Consider the following 25,225-nt stretch of genomic DNA (forward strand, 5'->3'; position numbering starts at 1 on the left):
ATTGAACCAGGCGACTATTTGACAAAGAGTTAGATATAACTCCTAATACCTTGTGGGTATTCTGGGCCTTTAGATCTATTCTGGATGGGGTTGGGGCTTTACCGAATCAACCTCATAGATTTATGGGTTTCAGGTCCCATAATTTTGGGTGAGCCATAAACTTCTTTGGGTCTTGAATCTGAGTGAGCACAAAGCTAAGTTAAGGCCATTGTCTTTCTGCAGGCCTACATTCCTGGTTTTATTATGTTTATATGGCCAGCAACATGCCTCCAGGCTTTGTGCAATGGCACATTCTTCATTCAATGTTGTTAAGCTGAAAAAAAAAAGAGTAGACAGACTGGTCAAAATGGAGGCCTTTCCTTTGGGAATCATAGGACCATAAATTTAGAGCTGAAAGGGCATTTGGGCTAGAGGCAAGAGGGCACGTTAGGGGTGATCTGTCTTCTCCCTAATGCTTGGCCCTGGTCCTAAAAGAAAAGAGTAGAGAAGATGTGCTGTTTATATTGAAGGAACACAAGAAGGAAAGGCAGTCTGTGTCTTTGCTTATCTTCTTGCAAAAATGAGTATGCTGGGAAAGCTGCCTCAGAAATGCTTCATACCAATATCATTCCTGATTTTTCCAACCTGTGTTCCTCCCTTGTAGTTATTTTCAAAGAAAGATACCTCTCCATGTGAGGTTTAATGAAAAAGGCTCCTACTGTGTCCTGACATCATTCCTGGGACTCCTGCTTCCACAAGTGCCTCTTAAAGTTCTAATTAATATCCCAGGAAAACCTTTTGCAACTTTGGGGAATGGTTCCCCTTCACCCTTCCCTCCCACCACTTCCTGGGGATGTTGCTGCAAGCAGCAACATCCGACTAGCCAGCTTCTCACAGGGAAAATGATGCTCAGAAATATGGAGAGAGGCCCTTCTGCTATACTGCAAGGCCTAAGGCACAGGAGAGAGTTGGAAAAGCAGCTCTGCTTGCCTCCTTTCAGTCATCCCAGCCCCCACTAGGTGGTGTGGGAGCCTTGCTCCCCAATTTTAGTTTGCAGGATAGAGTGCTAGGGATTCAGGGAGACATCTCTCTGCACTGTAGTTGGAATATTTTGCTCAACTACAGGGCAGGCAGAACCCCTGAAGGGGATGCTGGCGGTGGAGAGATGGGGTTAGTTAGATGGGGTTGTTTTTCCCAAATCCTCCAGTTACATAGCTCCATCCCTTTATCACAACATCCTCTGAGGAAGGTCCAGGGCTCCCTGCGGGACTGCCCCCAAAATCCAGGCCAGGGAGCTGAAATCAACATGTTAATTTATAAAGCCTCCTCCATTCCCTCAACTAACTCTGTGGGTGTATGGGGAGCTAATATGGGGGATTATTATTAGGCTATATATATATATATATATATATACACACACACACATTGTCTAACTCAAAGATCATCTCAACAGACTCAGGCAGAATAGCCGTCCAGGAGGCAATTAGAAACATTTGTCTCATTGGTGGGGGTCATGATTTTCATGTATCTGGACCATCCACTCCTGTCAAAGTTAATTATTCATTTCTCTTCTAATTAGAGTCAGATTGCCCTTTAAAGGTAAAACTGCAAAGGTCCATTGATTCTGCATTTTTAAGCAATAAATGTTTCTCGTTAAGCTATTTGAATTTAAGTCTACCTTCCAGGGCTTATTTCAGACAGCCACATGGTAGGGGAGGGGAGAGGAAGGCAGGAGTGAGGGGCTCCCAAGATTTTTGGATTTAGGGCAGGGATGGGGGCTGTAGAGCTCACAGCATTGTATTCATGTCAGGACATCAGGGAAAGTTCATCTCTGATTATAGGAGGCAGTGAGAGATTAGAATTGTGATTGTCTACCCATCACAGTGAACAGGGGCAAAATCACAGATGGGCAAGGCCAGGTTATGGCTGGGTTTATTCACTCCAGAGCCTGTGGAATGCATGCTAATATCCAACTTCATTTTGTATCTTAGGAGAAGGGAAGAGGGAGGAGGAGAGTCTGGATCCTAAATGGAAAATATGGTTGTTTGGGAATGAATGACAGAACTGACCATCCCCACCCCCCAACAAATGCATACACACACACACACACACACACACACACACACACACACACACACACACACACACACACACACACCTTCTGCCTCAAAAATTGGAAATTCTTAATGATTTTATACCCCAAAAAATGAACAGGATAACTTGGCAAGTGTCAGGAAGGGTCAGTTTTGAGAAAGATCCTAGTTCTCTTTTTTCTTCTGCTTGAATCTGAGCAGAAGTTGACTCAATTTCCCACCCCCTCCCTCTTTCGTATCTGTTGAATTGCATTAGAAATTCTAGAAGACGGTAGCCAGGATTTTAAAGGCAGCTAGGTTGCACAGTGGAAGGAGTGCTAGTATGGCGTCAGGAAGGCCTGAGTTCAAATCTGACATCGGACAGTTACTAGTTGTGTGACCCTGGGGCAAGTCACTTAACTCAGTTTGCCTCTGCTTCCTCATCTGTAAAAGGAACTGGAGAAGATAATGGCAAACTACTCCAGTGTCTTTGCTGAGAAAACTCCAAATAGGGTAATGAAGGATCAGATACGACTGAATAACAAGACAGGATTAAATGACCAATAGGACTTCGAGGCAGTGTGGTATACAGAGAAGAACACTTGATTTGGAATCAGTGGACCTGGGTACGAATTTTGGATTTTCCATTTAGTAAATATCTAGGTGACCTTGGGAATTTCCACTTAACATCTCCAGGTCTCAGTTTTCTTATCTATAAAATAAGGGGCTATAGACTTGTTGACTGTTGAGGTCCCTTCCAAGTCTAGATATATTTTATTTGTTGTTTTTTAGTCCCTCTCTCTCTTTTTTTTTTTTTGCATCTGACTCTTTGTGACCCCATTTGGAATTTTCTTGGCAAAGATACTGGAGTGGTTTGTCATTCTCTAGATGTGGGATTCTACCAATCTGAATTTCCTTCCAGCTGTAAATCTATAATCCTAAATACTGTCAACATAGGCTAGCTATACTGTACTGGACTAGGACTCACAGGTGCCCAAATTGGTCACTGGCATGGAATGGAAATGACTGCTTCCAGTAATACCCAGGTAGTACTTCACAACATTTATCATATCGATGCAAAGCAAATTTCTGAATCTTTTGCTATGACCTCACTCCTCCCTTTTAGCTCAAGCAGAGGCTGAATGATTATTGAGAACATTGTAGAAAGGAGTCTTGATCCTGTATGGTTTGGACCAGATGGTCAGTGAGGTTCTTGCAGCTCTGAGACGCTGTGATTCTGCAACATTCTAGCACAGAGCTAAACCTTTTGGATCACAATCTGCTGGTTCTTGTGTATTCTGCAGGCTAGAGAACATTATCTAGGGGAGATGCCTAAGTTTGATTTGATATCATTTTGAGTTTCTGCCCTATGAACATTCAAAAGAAAAAAAAAAAACCAACCACAATGTCTGCCCCCTGGGAATAAATGTCCTAGTGAGGGATAGAGACAAACGCCACCATCAGAAATATTTATAACACAACTCTGGTGCGTGAAATGCTGTGAAAAATGGGATTAAAAACATCCTTGACCTTCTCCTGTTATTTTTTCTTAAGATTGGCTCACAGTTAGAGGGAAGGAGTATAGAAAGATTAAAGAAGAAAGGAGGGGGAAAGAGGAAAAAATAGGAAGAGAAGGAGAAACGAAGGGAGAGAACAAAGTACAGAGGAAGGAAAGAAGACAAGGAAGGAGGAGAAGAAAAGAAAAGGAGAGAAAGAGAAAAATAGGAGAGAGGAGAAAAAGAAGGGAAAAGATAGAGGAGAGAAGGAAGGATGAGAGGAGAAGAAAGAGAAGAGGGAAGATGGAAGGGAGAAAAGAAGGGAAGGACAGGAAAGGAGGGAGCTAGGAAGAGAAAATAAGAAGGAGAGAGGAAGAAGGATAGAATCCCATGAGAAAGAAGGAAAGAATAAGAAAGGGAAAGGAGGAAGAAGAAAGGAAGGAGAAAAGAAGGGAAGAAGAAAAAAGGAAGGAGGGTATGAAGGAGGAATGAAGTAAAAGAAAAAGGGGAAGAAAGGGGAAACAAGGGGAAGGATAGATAGAAGAAAGAATATAGTAAATCATTCAATCACAATTTTTGGGGACCTTAATCTGTAAAATGAAAAAATTAATTCTACTCTGCCATTACCTTCTGCACATTAGACATCGACACCTCTATTGGCATCTCTAATTTCCTATCTTCAAAACATCTCCTGATTTCCAATGAGAGCATCACCATCCTTCCACATTCCTAACCTTACAGCCATCTTCAACTTTCCTCTCTTTCTTATTCTACTTCCCTCTTATTCCCGCCCCCACCCATATGTCATCAGTTCTCCAGTCTCATCATCTCTACCACTATTCCCTCCATCCCTTTTTTCCACCCTCCAAGCTATACTTTACATAGCTACCAGCATGATTTTCTTGAAGCTCCTGTCCCTGTATTACTTAGCAAACTCCAGTGGCTCCCAATCGTCTCTAGGATCAATTGCAAATTCCTCTGGCATATAAAGCTCTTCACGTTTTGGTTCCATCCTACCTTTTCTGGCTGTTCACAAATAATTCCCCTTGTCGCCCCTTACTGTGTAGCCAAACTAATAGTTTTAATGTTCACATCATACATGATATTCATATCCTGTCTCCATGCCTTTGTACTTGGAATGAACTCTCTCCTTAACTCTCAAAATCTCCATTCTTTCAAAGCTCAACTCAAGACCCACCTTGTACAGGAAACATTTCCTGATCTGCTCCCCTTTGCAGATAAATCCTCTTCCCCAATTACTTTGTTTTAATTCAGCATTTTCTTATATATGCACATGGCTCCTTTGATCAAATTTAAGCTTCTTGAGGTCAGAGAGTCTTTCATTTTCATCTTTTTATCTCTCATGCCTGGCACCAGTAGGCATTTTCCAAGTGCTTGTGGATGGAGGGAGTTGTGGCTAATGAACTTTGAGGTTCTTTCTAGCTCAAAATTTCTATTCCTATGATCTTGAAGGTTTTTCTAGAGCCCAGATTCTGCGACTTTCCTCCTCAGTGGGTAGACTGCTGAACCAGAAGTCATGAGTCTTAGATTCAAACTCCATTTTAAAAACTTATTATTTATTGGTATATGATGATATTAGTTGTACCTTGTATTTCTATCCTATTTTAGAAGAGTTTTCAAAACTCTTTCCATACATAATTTTCCATACATAATTTTATTTGATCTTTACAACCACTGTTGGAGACTATGGGTCTCCCCATTAGATTGTAAGTACTTTGAGGGCAAAGACTATCTTTTGACTCATTGCTTCTTAGCTCAGTTTCTGGCACCTAAGAGGCTCTTAAATAAATGTTTATTGAATGAATCTTCATTTTTGTAGGGATTGGGGATGGTTATCCAGCCATTCCAGTGTCTAATAGAAGTTCCTTCAAGGCAAGAATTATTTTTCGTCTTGTCTTTACAATCCCTAATGCTTAGTACAGTGATGTAATGTATATATGCTTCAAGCCTGGGAGTCTAGGTCTAGAGCTAGAAAGGGACCTTTGAGTCCCTCTGGTCTAATCCTCTCACTTTATAGATGAGGCCCCAATTGGTGAACTGACTTGCCCTGTGGTAAGTGGATGAGCCAGAATTTACACCTTGGACTTTGTACTTCTGTGCTAATGCTCTTTCTGTGTTAAGACACTGCCTCCAACTGCGAATATTTGTTGAATTTCTTGAAATTGAATGGACGAACCAAGGTGAGGCATTGGCTAGGTTTATATATATATATATATGTGTATATCCTTCTTTACAGCAAATACCTTCAGTGATACTAGTACATTTGGAAAGCATCTAATCCCTGGAGACTTTTTATAGAAACAGGAATCAGCAAAGACTTTGTGGAAGGGGATGAGGGTGGGGTGGGATGGGGAGAATGGTGAGGCCAAGTGGGCTTTGGGATGCAGTTTTTGGGTGAGAATCCTGACTTTCCATTAGGCTCAGTGGAGAGCAGGAGAGTTCCATTTCAGCCTTTAATATGAATTTTCATTTAATAAAATGTGAAAATTTATAAGTAGTCTGTACTCAGGGCAAAAGGAACAGGTCTGTTCCCTGCCAGAAATGCTTCAGCTCGGGAAAGAAGCTTTGCCAAGACACTCTGAAGGCCATAAACAAATAACCAAGTGATCCAGGCTTGGCTTCTGGGTTCCCCCCAAGCTTCATCCATGGCCAGGTCCAGACTTCAGAGACTCAGAGTGGAGGAAAATGAAGTAGGAGGGTGTGTATGTGTTGTGTGTTGTGTGTGTGTGTGTGTGTGTGTGTGTGTGTGTGTGTGTAGGAGTTTTGAGGGGGGGAAACTCATTAATAATCCTGACAATCCTGTGAATTGGTAAGAGGGTGGAGATGATTATTTCCATATTCCCATTCTGCTGTTGAGGAGATACTAAGGCACTGAATGACCTAATAAAGCATTCTTTGGATGCTGTTGCAGACTGGATGCTCTGGGCCTGAAGTTTCTGTCTGGTGATGCCAACAATGTCCATAGGGTAGACAGCAAGGAAACAGCCCTGAATTTGGAATTAGATGACTTGGGTTTGCATCTATGCTCTGGTTATTACTTCCTGTTTGACCTTAGGCAAGTTTGCTGCCCTCCTGCCTGATGCTCTGTTTATCAACTGTCAAAGGAAGGTGATATAATGGATGGTTTCTGAGGTCCAGTTTGAAATCAGGTGATTCACAAAATCACAGCATTTGAGATTTGGAAGGCACTTTAATAGGCATTTAGTTCAATTCATATCTAAGCAATCTCCACTATTCCATATTCAACAAATGGTCATCCAAAGAAGGGATCTCCCAGCAGACCCCTTTTAGGCAGCTGAACTGTGGCTCCTTAGACTCCTTGCAAATGTAATTATTTTTTCAAGTACCTAGTGTAGTGCCTGGCACATAGTAGGTATTATATAAATGTTAACTATAATTATTACTGGTCTAGAGAGCTGCCACCTGAAGAAATTCCATCTACCAAGGCAGACTAGTACACTGTCTGAAGCTTGTATAGTCTTAGAGCTGCCTAGAGGCTTGAGTGCCTTAGCTTCAAGGTCAGTTCTCTACTATAACACAGTGCCCCTAGCACATAATAGGTGCTTAACAAGTCTGTGTTGATTGATGGCACATATCTGCCATCCCTTTCCTCACAAGGGGATGGAATGTCTAGGCTTACTCACTGTTTTATTGGTGGGAAGATTATTGCCTCCTTTGGGGTGGGAGGGTTGTTTTTTATTCCTTAGTGGCTAGTGTGGGACCTTGAATGGTTTTTGGGAATTATTTTGTTTTTCAATCCAAGCCTGAGATTTAATGATATGGAAGCTTCTTCTATCAAAACAGATCACAAACTCAGACGGTTACTTCTTGAGTTGCCTGGGGGCACTGAGAGATTTTGACGTATTTATGGTCAGGTAGTCAAGTATGAATCAGAGACAGAATTTGAACCCTGATCTTCATAGCTCCAAGGCACTGCACCCCAGTGCCTCTTTCCTTGCATGTAGAAAGTACCTTGGTAAATGTTTGCTGAATTATTGAATTGTCTCACTATGTTTCACTGTCTGAGTCAGGGAGGTAGGAACCATGATCACCATTTGTTGGGCCTAGCTGGTCTTCCTCACCCCTACCTGTACCTTCTGTCCATTCTGCCTATAGTGCCCAGGGTTCCCTCCCTGAAACAAGAATTAATTGGTCCAGTTTCCTTCCTGGTTGATACCTGTTTGTTCTATAGATTTTGTTTAAGTTCCTTGGGGAAATCAGTGGCTGGAGTGGTTTCCTAGATACCTAAAGCTCTGCTATCTAGTGATCTCTTCTCTGAATTTCTAACTCACTGATATTGCCCCAGACCATAGAAAGTAGAGTGACCTAAGATATTAAAGGCAAGATGACGTTAATTAAGCCAGTGAGGTACAGTGAAAAGAATACTGTACTTGAATGCACAGAGAGCTGGCCTCTGGCTCTGACTTCCATGGTAATTGGTGGTACGATCATAGACAAGCCACATAACCTCTCCAAGATAGCAAGATGGGCCCCTCTAGCACTTATTGCACAGGGTTGTGAGGAGCAAATACTAATAATAAATAGCTAGTATTTATATCAGGCACTGTGCTAACGGCTTTATAATTTTTATTTCTTCTGAACTTTCCAATAACTCTTGGAGGTAGGGGCCATCAAATGGAAACTGAGGCCAAGAGGTTAAGTGACTTACCCAAGTTCACACAGCTAATACATATCTGAAGCTGAATTTGAACTCAGCCCTTCTGGACTCCATACTGGTGCTCTGTCTACCTAGCTGCCTGAATGAGATAGATATCTATGTAAATCTGAATGTAGAAAGGTTCTGTGAACTTGTCAGAATGGGAAACTACATTCACTAATACAGACCTAAGACCTATGATTTAGCAGAGAAGTCCTAAGACCTATGATTTAGCAGAGAAGTCCTAAGACCTATGATTTAGCAGAGAAGTCCTAAGACCTATGATTTAGCAGAGAAGTCCTCCAGAGAGGCCTGAGACGCAGAAAGGGTAGTTAAATGAGACAGCTGATATCATTAGTATCATTTTATGAAAGTGGCTTGCCCAAGTTTACACAACTAGCCAGTGCCAGATGTAGGATCTGAATTTAGATCTTGCTCTATATGTAATTTATATAAAACAATGTGTAATATATTGTAATTTACTACATGACACCATGATATGATATAAAATATACACATTATAATCAAATGATAATCTATTTAAGTAATAAAATTACTATAATACTTAGAATTAGTTATGTATTATATGTGTATACACACATATACATATACATACATATATGCCCACATATATACATATACACACACGTACACACATACATATATAAGCTTGGTGGTATGGTTGTTGCCCTTTGTTCTCAAAGAGGACCAAAATGATATCACCATGATAAAGTCATGACTTGCCCAGAGTGACATAGCTAGGGAGTGTCTGAGGCTGGATTTGAACTGAGGTCCTCCTTATTCCAAGACCAGTGTTCTATCCATTGCACTACCTAGCTATTCCTAGAAGCACAGCCTATATACACACACATACACACACACACATGTATATATGTATGTGTATGTATGTACATATATACATATACATGGATTCATATATGTGTATATGCAGATATACAGATATGGGCAACCAGGTGGTTGAAGTCAGTGAAGGCTCCATGGAATGGATAGAATCTTAGATGCTCTTTGGAGAATGAGTCAGTGAAGGCTGGATTTGTAGTTTGCAGTCAGACTGTGGATGACCTAGGATTCCATTTAGGAGCTTATGCTTTATTCATTAAACAATGGGAGCTAGTGAATGTTTTGGGGGAGAAGAGTAACATGATCTAAGCGCAGAGCATTAGAAAGATTACTCAGGTAGCTGTGCAGAGGATGGGCTGGAGAATGGATAGACCAGAATCAGGAAGACCAGTCTGGAGGCCAGTATAATAGCTTAGGTTAGAAGTGTGGATGGTCTGATCTTCTGTAGAATATATAAAGTGGAAGGTGAGGAGGAGATATTATGGAGACAGAATCTCTTGACAATGACAGAGATCAGGGAGGACAGCTCTGCCTTCTCCTTCCTAGCCATGGTCTGGAGGTTTTAATGGACATCAAGTTCAATACAAATCAGCCATGTGACATGCTAGCCAAAAAAAGCTACATGATCTTCACCCTCATTGACAGAGGCCTAGCATCCAGGAACAAGTCAGTGATGGGCCTGCCGGGTTCTGGACTGGCCAGGCCACGTCTGGGCTTTGGTGTTTGGTTCTGGGCACCATATCACAGGAAATACCTTGCTACCATGAAGAGCTTCCATTAGTGAGGAATGAGGTTGACAGGGGATCTGGAGCTCACATCACAGGAGGGTAGGTTGGAGGACTTGAGCAGAGATAGCCTGGTAAAGACCTGGGCATTCCTGAGAGCTGTCTTCAGTCAGTCAGTCAATCAATGAGTCAATAAGAATCTACTTTAGCCTGGGCACTGTGCCATGCTCCGGGGCTGTAATCTGGAAGAAGAATTAGGTTTATTCTGCTTGGCCAAAGAGGGCAGTAGTAAGAGGGATGGGTGAAACTGGCAAAGAGGCTGATTAAGGCTCTTTAACCAAAAAAGTTCCTACCAATGAGTGCTGTACAACACTTAATTTAATGGAAAGGCGTTCTTGAGAAAGCAGTAATAGAGACAGCCACAACTGAAATCTATGTCATGTACATTGGGGCAGCTAGGTGGTGCGATGGAGAGACTGCTGTAATTGGGAATAGTAAAAACCTGAGTTCAAATCGCACCTCAGACACTTACTAGCTATGTGACCCTGGGCAAGTCACTTAACCCTGTTTGTCTTAGTTTCCTCATCTGTAAAATGATCTGGAGAAGGAAATAGCAAACTACTTCAGTATCTCTGCCAACAGAACTCCAAAAAGGGGTCACAAAGAGTTGGATTCAACTGAAAACAACTAAACAATGAATATTACCAAACACACAAATATTACATATAAAATTAACATTGTCTTAATTTTAATTAATACAATATATAATGTTATGTAATGAATGATGTATAATTATATCAATTAATATTATCTTACATACAAAATATGCAATTTTAAGACAACTACTTGAGAGTTTGTAGGGGACTAAGAAATCATCTAGTCTAGTGCTATTAAATCAATAAACATTTATTAAGCTATATGCTGGGCACTATCATTTTGCACAGGAAGAAACTGAGACCCAGAGAGGTTATGTTATTTACCTATGATCACAAAAGAAGTCAACGGTAAAGCTGGGATTGAACTCAAGACCTTTAATTCCAAATCTGTTCCCCTTGACCCTCCTCTGTCGAGTTGCTTCCCTCACTTGAGGTTTTCAGGCAAGGGGCCTTGTTGGGTGTGTAGAGAGAGGAATCTCATTTGCAGCCTGGCCCCTTCCTATGACTTGAGTCATCCTCATCCAAACTCTGGGCCAAAGATAAGGATATTCCAGATACTCCAAAACACTTAGCAGAGGAACATTTCTGCCTGGCCAAAGGCACGTTGGCTCTGACGCTGAGCCTGCCAGGAAGGCGTCTGCTTTGTCTCAGGGTGGGGAAGCATCTTAGGACCAAGACAAAGACAGGTTTGCATCCCTTTTCTGAGTAGTCTCCTGTATCATAGCAACAGTTGTCCATTTCCCTTCTGCTGCATCTCAGCCACGTGCAGCGCCTCCTCTGTGGCAGCTTTGCCTGGAGCCCCCAGTTTCTACGAAATTCATCAGCTCCCCAGAAAATTTGCAGCCTGGCCAATGAAAATCCAGATGCTTTTAAAATCAGCAGGACAAACCCTAGGGATATTTGGGGGGATGAGACTGGGAGGGTTGTGGCACGTCCCTCCACTCTACCCCAGTTGCTTCCAAGACCCCATGATTATGCATGAAACTGAGGTTTCCCCTGGAGCCCCAGATGGGGCTTCACAAGTCCAGGGATTGCCTCTCATTGTTCTGGTGGCTGGCTGGTTAACCCAGTGGAGAATCACACATGTTTGCAGGAGTAAAGACCTATTAGGTTATCCCATCCACAGACACACCCCCTGCTGGGGTCCAATTCCTCTGGAAGACAGACTTCAATAACGCCGATTCCCTGAAATTTTGGGCACAGCTTGTGCTCCCCAGGGGTTTTTCTGCCTCTCTCTGAATCACAGGGTTGGGGGAGTGGAACTGAGGTACAGGGGACCTCTAGGGCAATGCCAGTATTAGAGCTAGGACTAGTGTGCTTTGGGTCTCCCTTGGAGCTGCTCACAAAAGATCTAAATCACAATGTGGTTTGGGCTAACGTCGTTCATTCAATCGTTCATTGTTCATCCCTCCCTCCATCCATCCTTTCAATATATATGTATTATGTAATCATAACAATAATAGCTAGCCTTCATATAGACATTTAAGGCTTACAAAATGCTTTATATCTGTCATCTCATTTTATCCTCACAACACGCTGTTATTATCCTCATCTTACAGATGAGGAAACTGAGGCAGCAGAGGCAGAATGACTTGCCCAGTTAGAATGTCTGTGAAGGCAGATTCGAAACTCAAAGCTTCCTGACTCTAACTCTAGTGCTCTAGATGCTACAGAACCCAACTGCCTGTTGTGTACCTGGCACTGTGAACCCTTTGAGATCAAGAATTGTTCCCTCCCCTTTCCCCCTTTCTTTTTATCTCCTCTACTTATCACAATGCCTGGTATCTGTGTTGTTGTTCAGTCATGTCTGACTCTTCATGATACACCCCCCCCCCCCATGCTGTCCATGGTGTTTTCTTGGCAAAGATACCAGAGTAGTTTGCCATTTCCTTCTCAAGCTCCTTTTAAAGACAAGGAAACTGAGGTAAAGTGCTACATGACTTGCCCAGGGTCACACAACTCATGTCTGAGGACATATTTGAACTCAGGTCTTCCTGGCTCTACCCACTGAGCCACCTAGCTGCCTCCTCCTACTCCATGATATATGATTGTTGGTGGAGGGACTAGCCCTGTGCTAGGCACTGGGGACCAAAAAAGAAAAAAAGTAAACAGTTCCTGGCCTCAAGAAACTTTCCATTCTATTTTGCTACTGTTATCCCTTCCAACACTGAGATTGTAGGATAGAATTCTGTGGGATCATGAAATCAAATCCAGGTAGACTGGAGTATTGAATGGTTAAGCAATGTTCTTCACATCCAATACTTCCTCTCCAATATCTCTGGTGCTTTGCTCAGGCTGTGTGTGTCCCATGCCTTATGGGCACTCTCTCCTCACTCCCACCCCTGAGAATCTGATTTCCTTCAAATCTCAGCTTAAGCTGATCAGTGTTGCAACTCATATAAACTCTGTATATAATTACATCCTTAGTATCTCTCTTAAGACAGACGTTAAGAGGGTAGGTGGTACAGTGAATAGAACACTAGACTTAGAATCAGGAAGAATTGCCTCATATTAACTGTGTGACTCTGGATCAGTTATTGAACCTCTGTCTGCCTTGTTTTTCTCTTCTGTAAAATGGGACTATTAATTATAATATCTACCCCCAAGGATTGTCGTGAATAAAATCAGATGACATATATAAAGGTCTTTGCCTAGCTTAAGGCTCTGTATAAATAAAATAATTACTATGATTATTATTTTCCTTATGATACTTAATAGTAGTTTAACAATGGTTGACTGATGGGTCAATTTATAGATGTGTTAAGTCTTAATTATTAAAATTATTAATTAAGCAGAAAGAAGGAATGAGCTATCTTAGCTAGCTCTGTTTTTGTTTTTTCAGTTGTTTCAGCCTTGTCTGAGTCTTTGGGGCTCCATTTGGGGTTTTCTTGGTAAAGATACTGGTGTGGTTTGCCATTTCCTTCTCTAGCTCATTTTACAGGTGAGGAAACTGAGGCAAACAGGGTTGAATGACTTGCTCAAGGTCACATAACTAGTAAGTGTCTGAGGCTGGATTTGAACTCAGGTCTTCCTGATTCCAGGCCTGGGGCTCTGACCTTGGCACAACCTAGCTACCCTTAGCTAGCTCTACTCTTTTGGAAATGTCTCCTCTCAGTCTATAAAATATACATTCTCTAGGACCATGTGGTCATAGGTCTAGGGCTGGAAGGGATTCGAGGGGGCATCTAGTCAAATCTCCTCCCTTTTGCACATGAGAAAACTGAGACCCACAGAGGTTATGTGACTTTCCTAGGGTCACACAGCTTCTAAGTGCCAGAACTGGTAAGTTGAATCCAGATTTTCTGACTTCAAACAGTATTATGTAAGGGAGGATTCATATTATTTACTCCTAATAGAACTGAAAGTAGAGACTGTTTCATTCTTCTGTTATCCCGCAGACCCAGCATAGTGCCCTGTATATAGTCAGTGCTTAATTAGTGTTTGTTGAATTGAAAAATCACATATTAATGGTGTGATAGAAAGACCAAACCAGGGTGTCCTGGGCTTTAGTCCATGCTTTCTTGTTAACTGGTTGTATGATGGGGGATTTTGTCTTCCAATACTTGCTGGTTAGAGGATTAAATCACTTATTTTCTGAGCTGCCATTTCCTCTGCAGTAAAATGGTGCCCTAATGTCTCTAGTAGCTCATTCATGTAGAGCAGCTAGGTGGCTCTATTGGTAAAGCCTGCAGTCAGGAAGATTCATCTTCCTGAGTTCAAATCTGGCCTCAGGAACTTGTTAGCTGTGTTGCCCTGGGCAAGTCATCTAACCCTCTTTGCCTCAATTTCCTCCTTTGTAAAATGAACTAGAGAAGGAAATGTTAAGCCAATCCAGTATCTTTGCCAACAAAACCCCAAATGGGGTCACAGAGACTCTGAAAGGACTGAGAGACAAGCTAACTCACATGATTGTTGTAAAAACCAAGTATTCTGTGCTCTGTAAACCTCAAGATGTCATGTAAATGCTAGCTATTATTGTGACCCAAATGCAAAGTTGGGATGTTTTCCCCTTCATTTCTCCCTTCCTTCCAGCCCCCAGCCCCCACCCCAGAGGAGGTGTCTAGGGTTCAGTCCTTTGTAAACTTCCTTTCCCTCCTCCCAATGTTCTCCATGTCTATTTCGAGAAGACACTGAATGCCAACATTTCCCTGGGATGATCAAGGTCATTGAGTCTCTCTCAGGTTCAAGTCTCCCTGGGGCAGTAGAAATCTGGGAGGCCTGCCTGTGGGTGGGTAGGGAGGCTTCCTCTCTAGGGAAGGGGCTGCCTGAGGGGCCCTAACCTTGTCTCTCCATTCGGCCAGCTCCCTAACTCATCCTCTCCTGGCTTCCTCTCTCCGCGCAGCTGACCAAAGGACACCAGGTGGCACTCTCGTCCATCAGTTACGTTGGCTGCTCCCTCTCCATCTTCTGCCTGACCATCACCCTGGTCACGTTCGCTATGCTGTCGTGAGTCATTTTCACTTTCTACCTACTGAGCAAACCTCCCCCGGAATCTGAGCAGCGGCAGGCAGCTGGTGGTGCCCACCCACTGGATCTGGAGCATGGGGGATGGGGGGTGGGGTTGACATCATAAAAGTAATGAGCACCTAGAGCCCCCTTCATTGTATTCTCCATATGCATTCTCCACAGACCATTAGCAGGTCACCAATTACTTTTAATTTCTAGAGACGGACACCTTTAAATAAATACTAGGTGATTTACTGACAGAATCTTTGGCTGTGCTCCTCTGTAGTGCCCCCACTCCCATTTCCTAATAATTGGGAAAAAGTTAATCATTGAAGTCAGAGGGATTCAAGTTACCTCGGGCAAGTCCCCTGACCTCCCTGGGCCTCAGTTTACCCATTTGTAGTGTGTTGGAGTTGGGTTAGGTAGTTTCTGAAGTACTTTACAGCTCTAAATTTAAGATCTTATGATCCTACCTTGTGTGACAAGTCACCTGCATGGGCCTCAGTTTCCTCATTTGTAAGGTGCTGGAGTTTCTGAGATGCTGTAGTGTTCTAGATCTAAAATTCTATGGTCCTAACTTGTGTGACCTTGGGCAAGTCACCTGCCTGGGCCTCAGTTTCCACCTCTATAAATTGGTATCAGAGATCCCTTCTAGTCTTAAATCTGAATGCTGAACTCTGGACCAGCTCTGTGAGGAGGCAGGGTTGCTAAGGAGCAGCGCCATGAGAAGAAAGTTGCATTTGGAACCAGATGACCTCAGCCCAGAGACTGACTCTATGACTTTTCATTCATTCATTCAATAAACATTCAATTAGTACCTACTATATGCCAGGCACTGTGGCTCTGATTTAAGAGAATTTCCATCATGCCATGTGCTACCATTAGAGTGAGGAAAATGGCCCCAGGGAGTCACTGTGGCATCATGGAAAAAGACCAGCTTTGGAGGTGCTGGAGTTCAGACCCTGAGTGTCCACATATTAGCTGTGTGACCTTGAGCAAGTCATTCCCTCACCTCCTCTACAAAATGAGGGCATGTGTTAGATGACCTCTAAGATCTTTTCCTGCCCTAAATCTATGAGCCATTTTATAACCTTCTTGATTTGATGCCCAGGAAAGAAGGCTACAGGCTGGGATGGAAAAGAGCTATGTATAACACAAACTGCACTGGGAAGGATTATGTGAATTATTCTAATTATGTGAGAATGTAACTAAGCTCCTTGAGCATAGAGATTGTTTCATTTCTTATGTTTGTATTCTTAGCTCCTAGCACTGAGCCTAGAGCATGTAATAGACACTCAGAAATACTCACTGATTGGGATTTCCATGGCAAATATTCCACTGTCTTCTAATCTATGGTTTTTGGAGTCAGAAGACCTGAATTCTAATCCCATCTCTGGTATTTACTTCTTGTGTTATTTGGGGAAAACCATTAACTTCCCTGGCCCCTGTTTCCTCACTAGCCAAATGAGAGGGTTGGGCTAAATATCCTCCTAGAGCTAGGATCCTATGATCTTCAGACTTGATTTTTATTCCACCCTCTCCTCCCACCCTTCCAACCCACAGTTTCCTTTCTATAGATTTGTAGGTAGAACCAAGGCTAAATACATCAGATCCCATGATCTCTCTGCTAGAACCCAAGCAATAATAACATGGAGGCATTGGGAGGACACATCTAAGCATTGCAGATGTCACAGAATCTCAGACCTGGAAGGGGTTGGCTCTGGAAACTATCTAGTCTAGTCTATTCATCTCATTTCAGGGAGGAGGACTCTAAGTCCTTCAGAAAAGCTGAGTGACTGGCCCTGGGTCACACAGCTAGTACATGACAAGGCTGGGGTTTGAATCCCAGGATCTCTAAAGGCTGTGTACTTCCCACTGTTGCTCCCTTATCACCTCACTACTTCTTTTCCCTGCCCTTACCTGCCTCCCCTGCCCCAGTCTCTAATACTCTGAAGACCACATAGTGTAATGCAAAGAAAGTAGAAATTAAGAACCCTGAGTCACTACTCTGTCACATACGTGTCTTATGACCTTGAATAAATTAGTTCCTCTCTCTGGGCTTCAGTTTCTCTAGAGGCAGAGAGATGGTTCAGCAAGTAGGATACTGGGTTTGGGCCCATGTAGACCTGCCTCAGATACTTACTAACTGAAACTCTGAAAAGGTCACCTAATTTCTCTGGGACTCAGTTTCCTCATCTGTACAAAAGGGATAACAAAGGCACCTACCTTCCAGGATTGTTGGAAGAACAAAATTTGAATACGTGTATGCGTGTGTTTGTATGTGAAGTCATCGCAGCACCTTTTTATGTCATGGTCCTCTTTGAGAACAAAGGACAGCAATAGGTGTGTATGTAAACGTATATTGTATGTATATATATATATATATATATATATACACAGACATAATATGTAATATTTACATATGACTTTGTATATATATATATATATATATATATAATCTCAAGCCTTAAAACACTATATAAATTTTAGTTATTGTTATTATTTACATCCAAACTAAATGCTTTCAAAAATTTCCCCAAGGTCTGACATTTTCTCCACTCTCTCCTTTGTCTGTCTCCTAGTCCCTTCCCCTCTTCTTTCCTGGGCTCTCTTGTTATCTGGAAACCTAGTCTGGGTCAATTCCAAGGCTCCTGGACATCCCCTCCTCACCCTGCCCCTTCCCTGGTCAACTTTGGGCCCCTGTAGTTAGGATTCTGTGGGACCTCAGTCCCACCCTTTGGTGAGTTCGGGACCTCTTCAGGTCAGTGGTCACTTCACTGTTATCTCCTCATGAATGGCCTAATGGAACAATCAGATTTGGGACAGTCTTGCTGTTGGGTGGTGGGGATGAGCAACGTCTTGTGGATGCTGTCACTCACTGGAATATGAGTTCCTCACTCAGAGTCTCTGGAATAAATGGAGGCAGTGGAGGGAATTGAGAAAGGAAGAATCAGGAATGAGAATGTGCAGAGAAAATAGTTGTACTGTCTGCCTGCCAAGCAAAGATGCAGCTGGCAGGTTGTTACTTATCAGGACTGCCTATCACAGGTGAAATTAGGGGGCTTTTATTAACATCTGAATAGTGGCAAAGAAACGAGTTTCACATTTGTTCCTGAGTATTTAACACCTTCCTGTTGTGTTTATCTCTTTCTCCCCTCCATAACAAACTGGGTGTTGAAACTGCTTTGACTTCTGGAGTATGGAGGCCTCTCCCTGCTCTTCTTGTTCCCCTGGAGACACCTGTAGTTAGGATGGAGCCTGTGAGGGACTCAGTGCCAAGCAGAGCCAAGTTGGCTTCATGGGAACCTGTCTGATGAGGAAGCTGGACAGTTTATCAACCTCCCCAAGTCCTAGGCCTACCTCTGTCCCTTAGAGCACTTGGGGCCTTTGGACTGAGTCAGATAACATCCCCACACCCCTATGCACACACAAACACATAAATATTCCTTTCCTGACTAAAGAAGGACTGGATGGGGAAGGTGAGTGTGAGGTATTAGGAAAATTTCCCAGAGCAGCCACTAGGGAACAAGTTTTAGGGATAGAGGCTGGTTTTGCCCTCTGGGTCCAAGCAGAACAAAGAGAATCACTCTTCTATATGACATCCCTTCAAATACTATAATTAATCCATCTGTAAATATTTATGAAGTACCTACTAGGTGCCAGGCACTAGGGTAGGCACAGAGGATACAAATATAAAATCAAGACTGTCCTTGCCTTCAAAGAACTTTAAAACTTCCTTGAAGGAGGAGATTAAAAAATGCTCACAAATATGAAAATATAGGAAACAGATCCCCAGATTGCAAAATTCTTTCAGTAGAGGCCTATACTAACACCTGCAGGAGATGAGTCTTGAAATGATCTCAAATTTCTAAGAGACAGAAGTGAAGAGGGCTGCTATGCATTTCAGACAATGGAGACCAGCCTCTGCAAAGACACGTAGGCAGGTAGCAGGAGATAAAATATCATGAGGAGGGAACAGGAAGTGAGTCATTCTGGCTAAAAGTGTAAGTGGTATTATCTATCCCTCCTGTGTCTGCTACCCACTCATCCACAGTAGAAGTACAAGATTGTTTTTTTTTTTTTTCAAACTAAACAACCCTAGTTCCTTCAAACAATTTTCATATGGTGGCATCATCATCATCATCATCATCACCACCATCACCATCATCATCATGACCTTCATCACCATCATTATCATCATTACCATCATTACCATCATCATCATGACCTTCATCACCATCATCATCCCCACTACCATCACTATCACCATCACCATCACCATCACCATCATCATCATCATCACCACCATCACCATCATCATCATGACCTTCATCACCATCATTATCATCATTACCATCATTACCATCATCATCATGACCTTCATCACCATCATCATCCCCACCACCATCTCCATCACCATCATCACGGTCACCATCCCTGTCATCATCGTAGCTAACATTTCTATAGCACTTTAAGGTCTGCAAGGTGCTTTACACATATTATCTTATTAGATCCTTACAACAACTTTGGGAGATGAGTCCATTTTCTTGTTGTGGTTGTTGATGGTGGTGAGGACAAACAACGTCTAATTTAAAGAGACAACCAAAGCAGAGGGAGGTGAAGTAACTTGCTTAGGATCACATAGATCATAATAATAACAAAAATAATATTAACTAGCAGTTAATACTATGTGCTGGGCACTGTGTTAAGTATTTTACAATGATTATCTCATTTGATCCTTTCAACAACCCTGGGAGGTAAGTAATATTATTATCCCCATTTTACAGGTGAGGAAACTGAGGCAAACAGAAGGTAAGTGATTTGCCCAGGGTCACACAGCTAGTAAGTGTTTGAGACCAGATTCGATCTTAGATCTCTCTGATTCCAGGTCCAGCACTCCACCCACTGAACTACGTTCCATAAAGTCAAAATTCTTTCCATGAAGCCGAAATCCTTTCTCATTGATGTCTACCTCTGAATGCCTTCCAATTGTACTAGATGACCTTGAAAATCCTTTTATAGCTCTAAATCCTGTGATCTAGATGCCAATGGGGAGCAGAATCACAGAAGAAACATCCTTAGAACAGAGAATATCAGAACTGAAGAGATCTTCAGAACAGAGAATGTCAAATCTGGGAGTGCCCTTAGGATACAGAATATTAGAACTAGGAGGGACCTTTCATAAGCCCTCTGGTTCAATCTCTTTATTTTGCATATGGAGAACCTCAGGTTTAGGTCAGGTAAATGACTTGCCCAAGGTCACTCAGGTAGCAAGTAGCTGAGGTGGGATTTGTACCAAATCATCTGCTTCAAATCCAATGCCCTTTCCCCCCATGCTAGGCTGTCCCTCATTAATTATACTAGGCATTTCTTGGATGTTAGGGTACATGGTACTTCTGAACCACTATCTTACTGTGTGGCATCACATAGCCCCAGGTTATATGGCAAGGAATCAAGCAAGTTCCTTCCTTACCCTTCCTGTCTCCACTGATGGAAATTCATCATTTTAAAGGATTGACTTGCAGTTTGATGATGCTTCAGTTTTTGCATACAGATGAGGTTTATTCCTGGAGTAATGCATTATCTCCCTCCCTGTGTCTGCCCCTCAGCGCCTTCCTGTCTTTTCAAATTACTCAGGAGAGACTGGACAGGGCCACTTACGGCTGATTTCTTTTTGCTTTTTTCTTTCTCCTACTTATTCACCCTGGATTAAAAGAGAAAAAAAAAACAAACAAAAGCAAAGCCAACATTCTGGGGTCACATACTATTCCCACCTCTCATGTCATCATGATCCCCATGTTCTCTCTATGGAAAGGGCTGGGAGTGGACATCCCAGCGGCCCAAAGGATCCACCTTTAGGTCTGGAACTTATTATTCCTGTGCAGAACAGACTGGCCAGGGGTGAAGAGGGGGTCTAGATTGGAACACACAGGATATCTTTGAAATTGAAATGGGCATCTCATCCTTGGGCACTTAGACGTTGGTAGCTATGGCTTCTTTATTTTCAGCTCTTAAAGCAACCACTCAAAAACCATTATCTTTGGAAAGTTCACAGTAGTAGTAGCAGAATACTTCACTGCTATAATAGATCTGAGAAATTGGGTTCAAATTCTACCTCTGTGTAAATATCACTTCATTTCCCTGAGTTTTCTCAGGGAATTTCCCAAAATTAAAGGTTTGATCTAGAAGTCCTTTCTACCTTTAGACTTATGATTCTATGATCTTATAATAAGTCAAGAATAAGCCAAGAGACTTGTGCTCTCATTCTGATTTTAATTCTTGCTTTATTTTATTCCCTCCAGCTCAGTCAGTACCATCCGAAACCAGCGCTACCATATCCATGCCAACTTGTCCTTTGCCATTCTGGTGGCCCAGATCTTACTTCTCATCAGTTTCCGATTTGAGCCAGGAACCGTAAGTAGCCAAAAAAGATTACCTTTTTTGTGTGTATTAAATGTATCAAAACCCTCCTGTGAGATCTATTCCTGGGAAAATTCTAGAGTGGATCATTCAAGGAATACAAAATAATGAATATCCAGAAAAAGAAGTGGTGATTACAAAGAGTGACATGGTTTCATCAAAAATCTGTCATGCCAGACTAACCTTATTTCTTTTTTTGACAGGGTTATTAAACTAGGAGATGAGGAGAAAGCTATAGATATGGTTTGCCTAGACTTTAGCCATGTATTTGATAAAATAACTCATACTGTTCTTGAGAAAAGACGGAAATAAAAGATAGAATTGGAATTGGTTGAATGGTTCTACTTAAAGAGTCATCGTTAATAGTTTGATGTCACCTTGGCAAGGAAATCTCCAAATGAGTGTTCCAGAGTTCTGTTCTTGGTTCTGTTTCATATATGTTTGTGTATACTTATATACACATATGTATATGTATGTGTGTATATATGTGTGTATATAAATACACACACACACATATATAATACATATTTACCAATGACTTAGAGAAAAGCATAGAGAGGATGTTTATGGAATTTGGGAGTGACACCAACCTAAGACAGCTAACTAACACATTGGTTAAAAGACTCAGGATTCAGAAAGATCTTGAAAGGTTATCATGCATTATGGTGAATTTAATAAGGGAATTGAACAGAGAGAAATGTTAACTCTTACCCTTGAGCTCAGAAAATCAACTTCCCCAGTACAGAATTAGAGAGGCATAGTTAGGTGTCATTTTGTTTGAAAAAAAAATCAGAGGGGGTCAAGTGGAATGCAAGCTCAATATAATTAGGGAGAATGATATTATAGTCAAAAAAACTCATATATATTTAAATTTCTTTAAGAGGAACACAGCTTTCAGGAAGAAGGAGGTGATAGTCTCATTGTCTTCTGCCCTGAGCAGATCTCATCTGGATTACTGTGTTCGGATCTGGATGCCATGGTTTAGGAAGGACATTGATAAGGTGGAGAATGTTCAAAGGAGGGTCACAAAAATGGTGACACTCCTCAAGGTCATGTTGTATGAGAATCCCTTGAAGAAAGTGGGAATGTCTAGGCTGAAGAACACAAGAGTCAGGGGCACATGGTAGTTGCTTAGATTTGTTCTGCTTAGTCCCCAGAGGGTAAGAACAGAACCAGTGTATACAAGTTGCAAAGGGATCAATTAGCTTTAAAGTCAGGAAATACTTCTTAACAATGACAATTGTCCCCAAGTGGAATGGCCCCCCTCCATTCCAGGTTAGTGGAGTCCTCCTTTTTGAAAGTCTTCTGGATGATAGGTATGCTTTATAGGAATTCCTTTTCATTTATAGGTTGGACCAAATTGCCTCCAAGGTCTCTTCCAACTCTCAAATTCTGTGATTCATATAGGCATTGATTTTTAACTATGTTAGTGCAAAGGATAGTGGTAATGGAGTCCCAGCTCTAAGGTACAAGTTAATAATTGTCACTTTATGAAAGAAGGCAAATTAACTCCATTATGTCTTGTTTTATCCAGCTGTGAAACAGGGAGGAGAGGATCTTAAATATTCTTCCATCTCTTGATTATAGAACCTGTTGACACACCGAAGTTCTACTTTGCATAACTAAACTAGAACTAGAACTAGGGTAGGGACAAAAGGCCTCACTCCAGATTGGGAAATTCACAAGGGACTGACAAACCAGTCCCACCATGTCTAGTCCTTTGATCACCATATCCCTAGAGTAGTATAAGCTTTGCACTGGGAGAACTTTCTCTCTCTTCTGAAGTTTAGAAACCCCATGATGCCCCTGTGTCTCCTGGTAGCCATATTCTAAGGGTATCTCTTCCTGATGCTAAACTCTGCCTATCCTCTATATGTCCTATCCACTCAATCCTGCACTCTTCCTTTGAGACTCTGGTTCTGCTGTTTGGGGCTTCACCTTCTCTAGCCCAGAACCAGATTTCTCTGTACTGCCCAGGCATTTCTAAACCATGTTACTGAGTGCATACAGGTACCTTCAACGAATCCCACCCCCTTCTATCATTTTACCTCCCTTTACAGGTTGCTTTCCCACCCCAGAATATAAACTCCTTGAGGATAGGGATTGTTTTGCTTATTTGTATTTGTGTATCTAGCACTTAGCACATAGTAAACATTTATTAAATTCTTTCCCTTTCTCCCTCCCTCCCTCCCTCCCTCCTTCCCTCCTTTCCTCCCACCTTCCTTCCTTCCTTCTTTCCTTCCTTCCTTCCTTCCTTCCTTCCTTCCTTCCTTCCTTCCTTCCTTCCTTCCTTCCTTCCTTCCTTCATTTCTCCCTTCCTTCCTTCCTTCCTTCATTCCTCCCTTCCTTCCTTCATTCCTCCCTTCCTTCCTTTCTTCCCTTCCTCCCTCTCTCCTTCCTTGCTTCCTTCCTTCCTTCCTTTTCCTTCACTTCCTTCCTTCTCAGTCCATCCTCTCCTCATCTTCTCATTTCAAATTTATTAAAATTTTTTTATTCGAATTTATATTATAAATAAAATTCTGGCCAAAACATATATCTGAAGTGCAGCCAGAGACTGGTAATGAAGAATAGATCTGACCCATAAAGATTGACAACAGACCCCTCATCTGCATGGTTCTGTGAGAGCTCTGACTGATGAACTGGAGCCAGTAGGTGATTGTTTTTGACTCAGCTTTTAGAAGAAAGAAACCAGTGAAGCAGACTGATTCACATCAGGAGACAGAGCTTTCTTGAGTAGGGCTGCAGAGGCTCAAATCTCTGGCAAGAAGCAGGCAGCATGTTCTATTGATCTGAACCCTGCTAATGAGTTAGCCAAGACCGCCATCTTGCCCTGATTATGAGTTGACAGCAATATTATCAGCAAAGGATCTTTTCTTCCCCTGTTGGGAAACAGAGCAGCCTATACCAATGTAAGAGTGAGAAGTGAGAGTTGGATATGCAAATATATGTAAACACATGTAAATGTAGCCAGTGGCTGATGCTTTGCTCCATTTTGGATGACTTTCAAAGGTTCACAGTGCTAACCCCGGGGTTCTCGCACACATTGCATGCTCAATAAACTTTGGTTGAATTGAAGGTTTAGTTCTAGTAAAGACTCATTTTCTCCTGTTTCCTGGCCATAGACTGCACTGCCAACCCCTTGGTCAGACACCTCCCAACTGTGTGTCCATGGTCATAAGGAAGGCTGGTAGGAGAGTGAGGAGCTTGTATAGAATTCCTGAAAGTCCCAGCCCACTATAGGGAAACACATTGACTGAATATTACCTTTCTTCAAAAGGTTGAAATATTTATTTACTAGTGGGAATAGTGAAATCTCTTTTCAATAAATAATTATTTTAGAGAATCCTAGAGCTAAGAAGGATCTCAGTGGTCATGCACAAAAAAGAATATCTCCCACAACATACCCAGCTACTCTTCATGTTACTTTTGTTTGAAAATCTCCAGGGAAAAAGAACCCACCATTTCCTGGGGCAGTCCATCCCTACTTGGGCAATTGTGATCACCAAAAGTGTTTATCAAATAAACTAATGTTTGAAAGCACATTGCAAAGCTTAAAATACTTTCTAAATATGGAGTTTTGATTGATTTCATTGCAGATATATGGCATTGGGTGTCTTATCACCCCCTACCCTCAGTCTATAGCTACTAAGTAAAAGCCACACCTTCTTTTTTGATGACTTTGGCAGCTAATTGGTACAATGGGTACAGTCAGTTGGAATCAGGAAAAATTGAAACTGAGTTCAAATCCTGCCTAAGATGCTAAATAGCTATATTTATAATAATTATGTCACAACCTCTCTTTGCCTCAGATTCCTCATCTATAAGATGGGGATGATAGCCTCTACCTCAAAAAGGTGTTGTGAGCATGAGATTGAGATAACATATATAAAGT

General features: G+C 42.0%; 1 protein-coding gene across 4 annotated transcripts in view; it reads left to right on the forward strand.

Moving 5' to 3' along the window:
* ADGRD1 (adhesion G protein-coupled receptor D1) overlaps nt 1-25,225 on the forward strand; it is a 470,522-nt gene that overhangs the window by 313,017 nt on the left and 132,280 nt on the right. For all 4 annotated transcript variants that reach the window (XM_072600751.1, XM_072600753.1, XM_072600750.1 and 1 more), the window contains 2 exons: nt 14,810-14,913; nt 21,216-21,327. In XM_072600751.1, coding sequence (XP_072456852.1) covers nt 14,810-14,913; nt 21,216-21,327 — 216 coding nt within the window. The remainder of the gene's footprint in view (nt 1-14,809; nt 14,914-21,215; nt 21,328-25,225) is intronic.

Source organism: Notamacropus eugenii, chromosome 4 (assembly GCF_028372415.1).
Source record: "Notamacropus eugenii isolate mMacEug1 chromosome 4, mMacEug1.pri_v2, whole genome shotgun sequence".
Classification (NCBI taxonomy): domain Eukaryota; kingdom Metazoa; phylum Chordata; class Mammalia; order Diprotodontia; family Macropodidae; genus Notamacropus; species Notamacropus eugenii.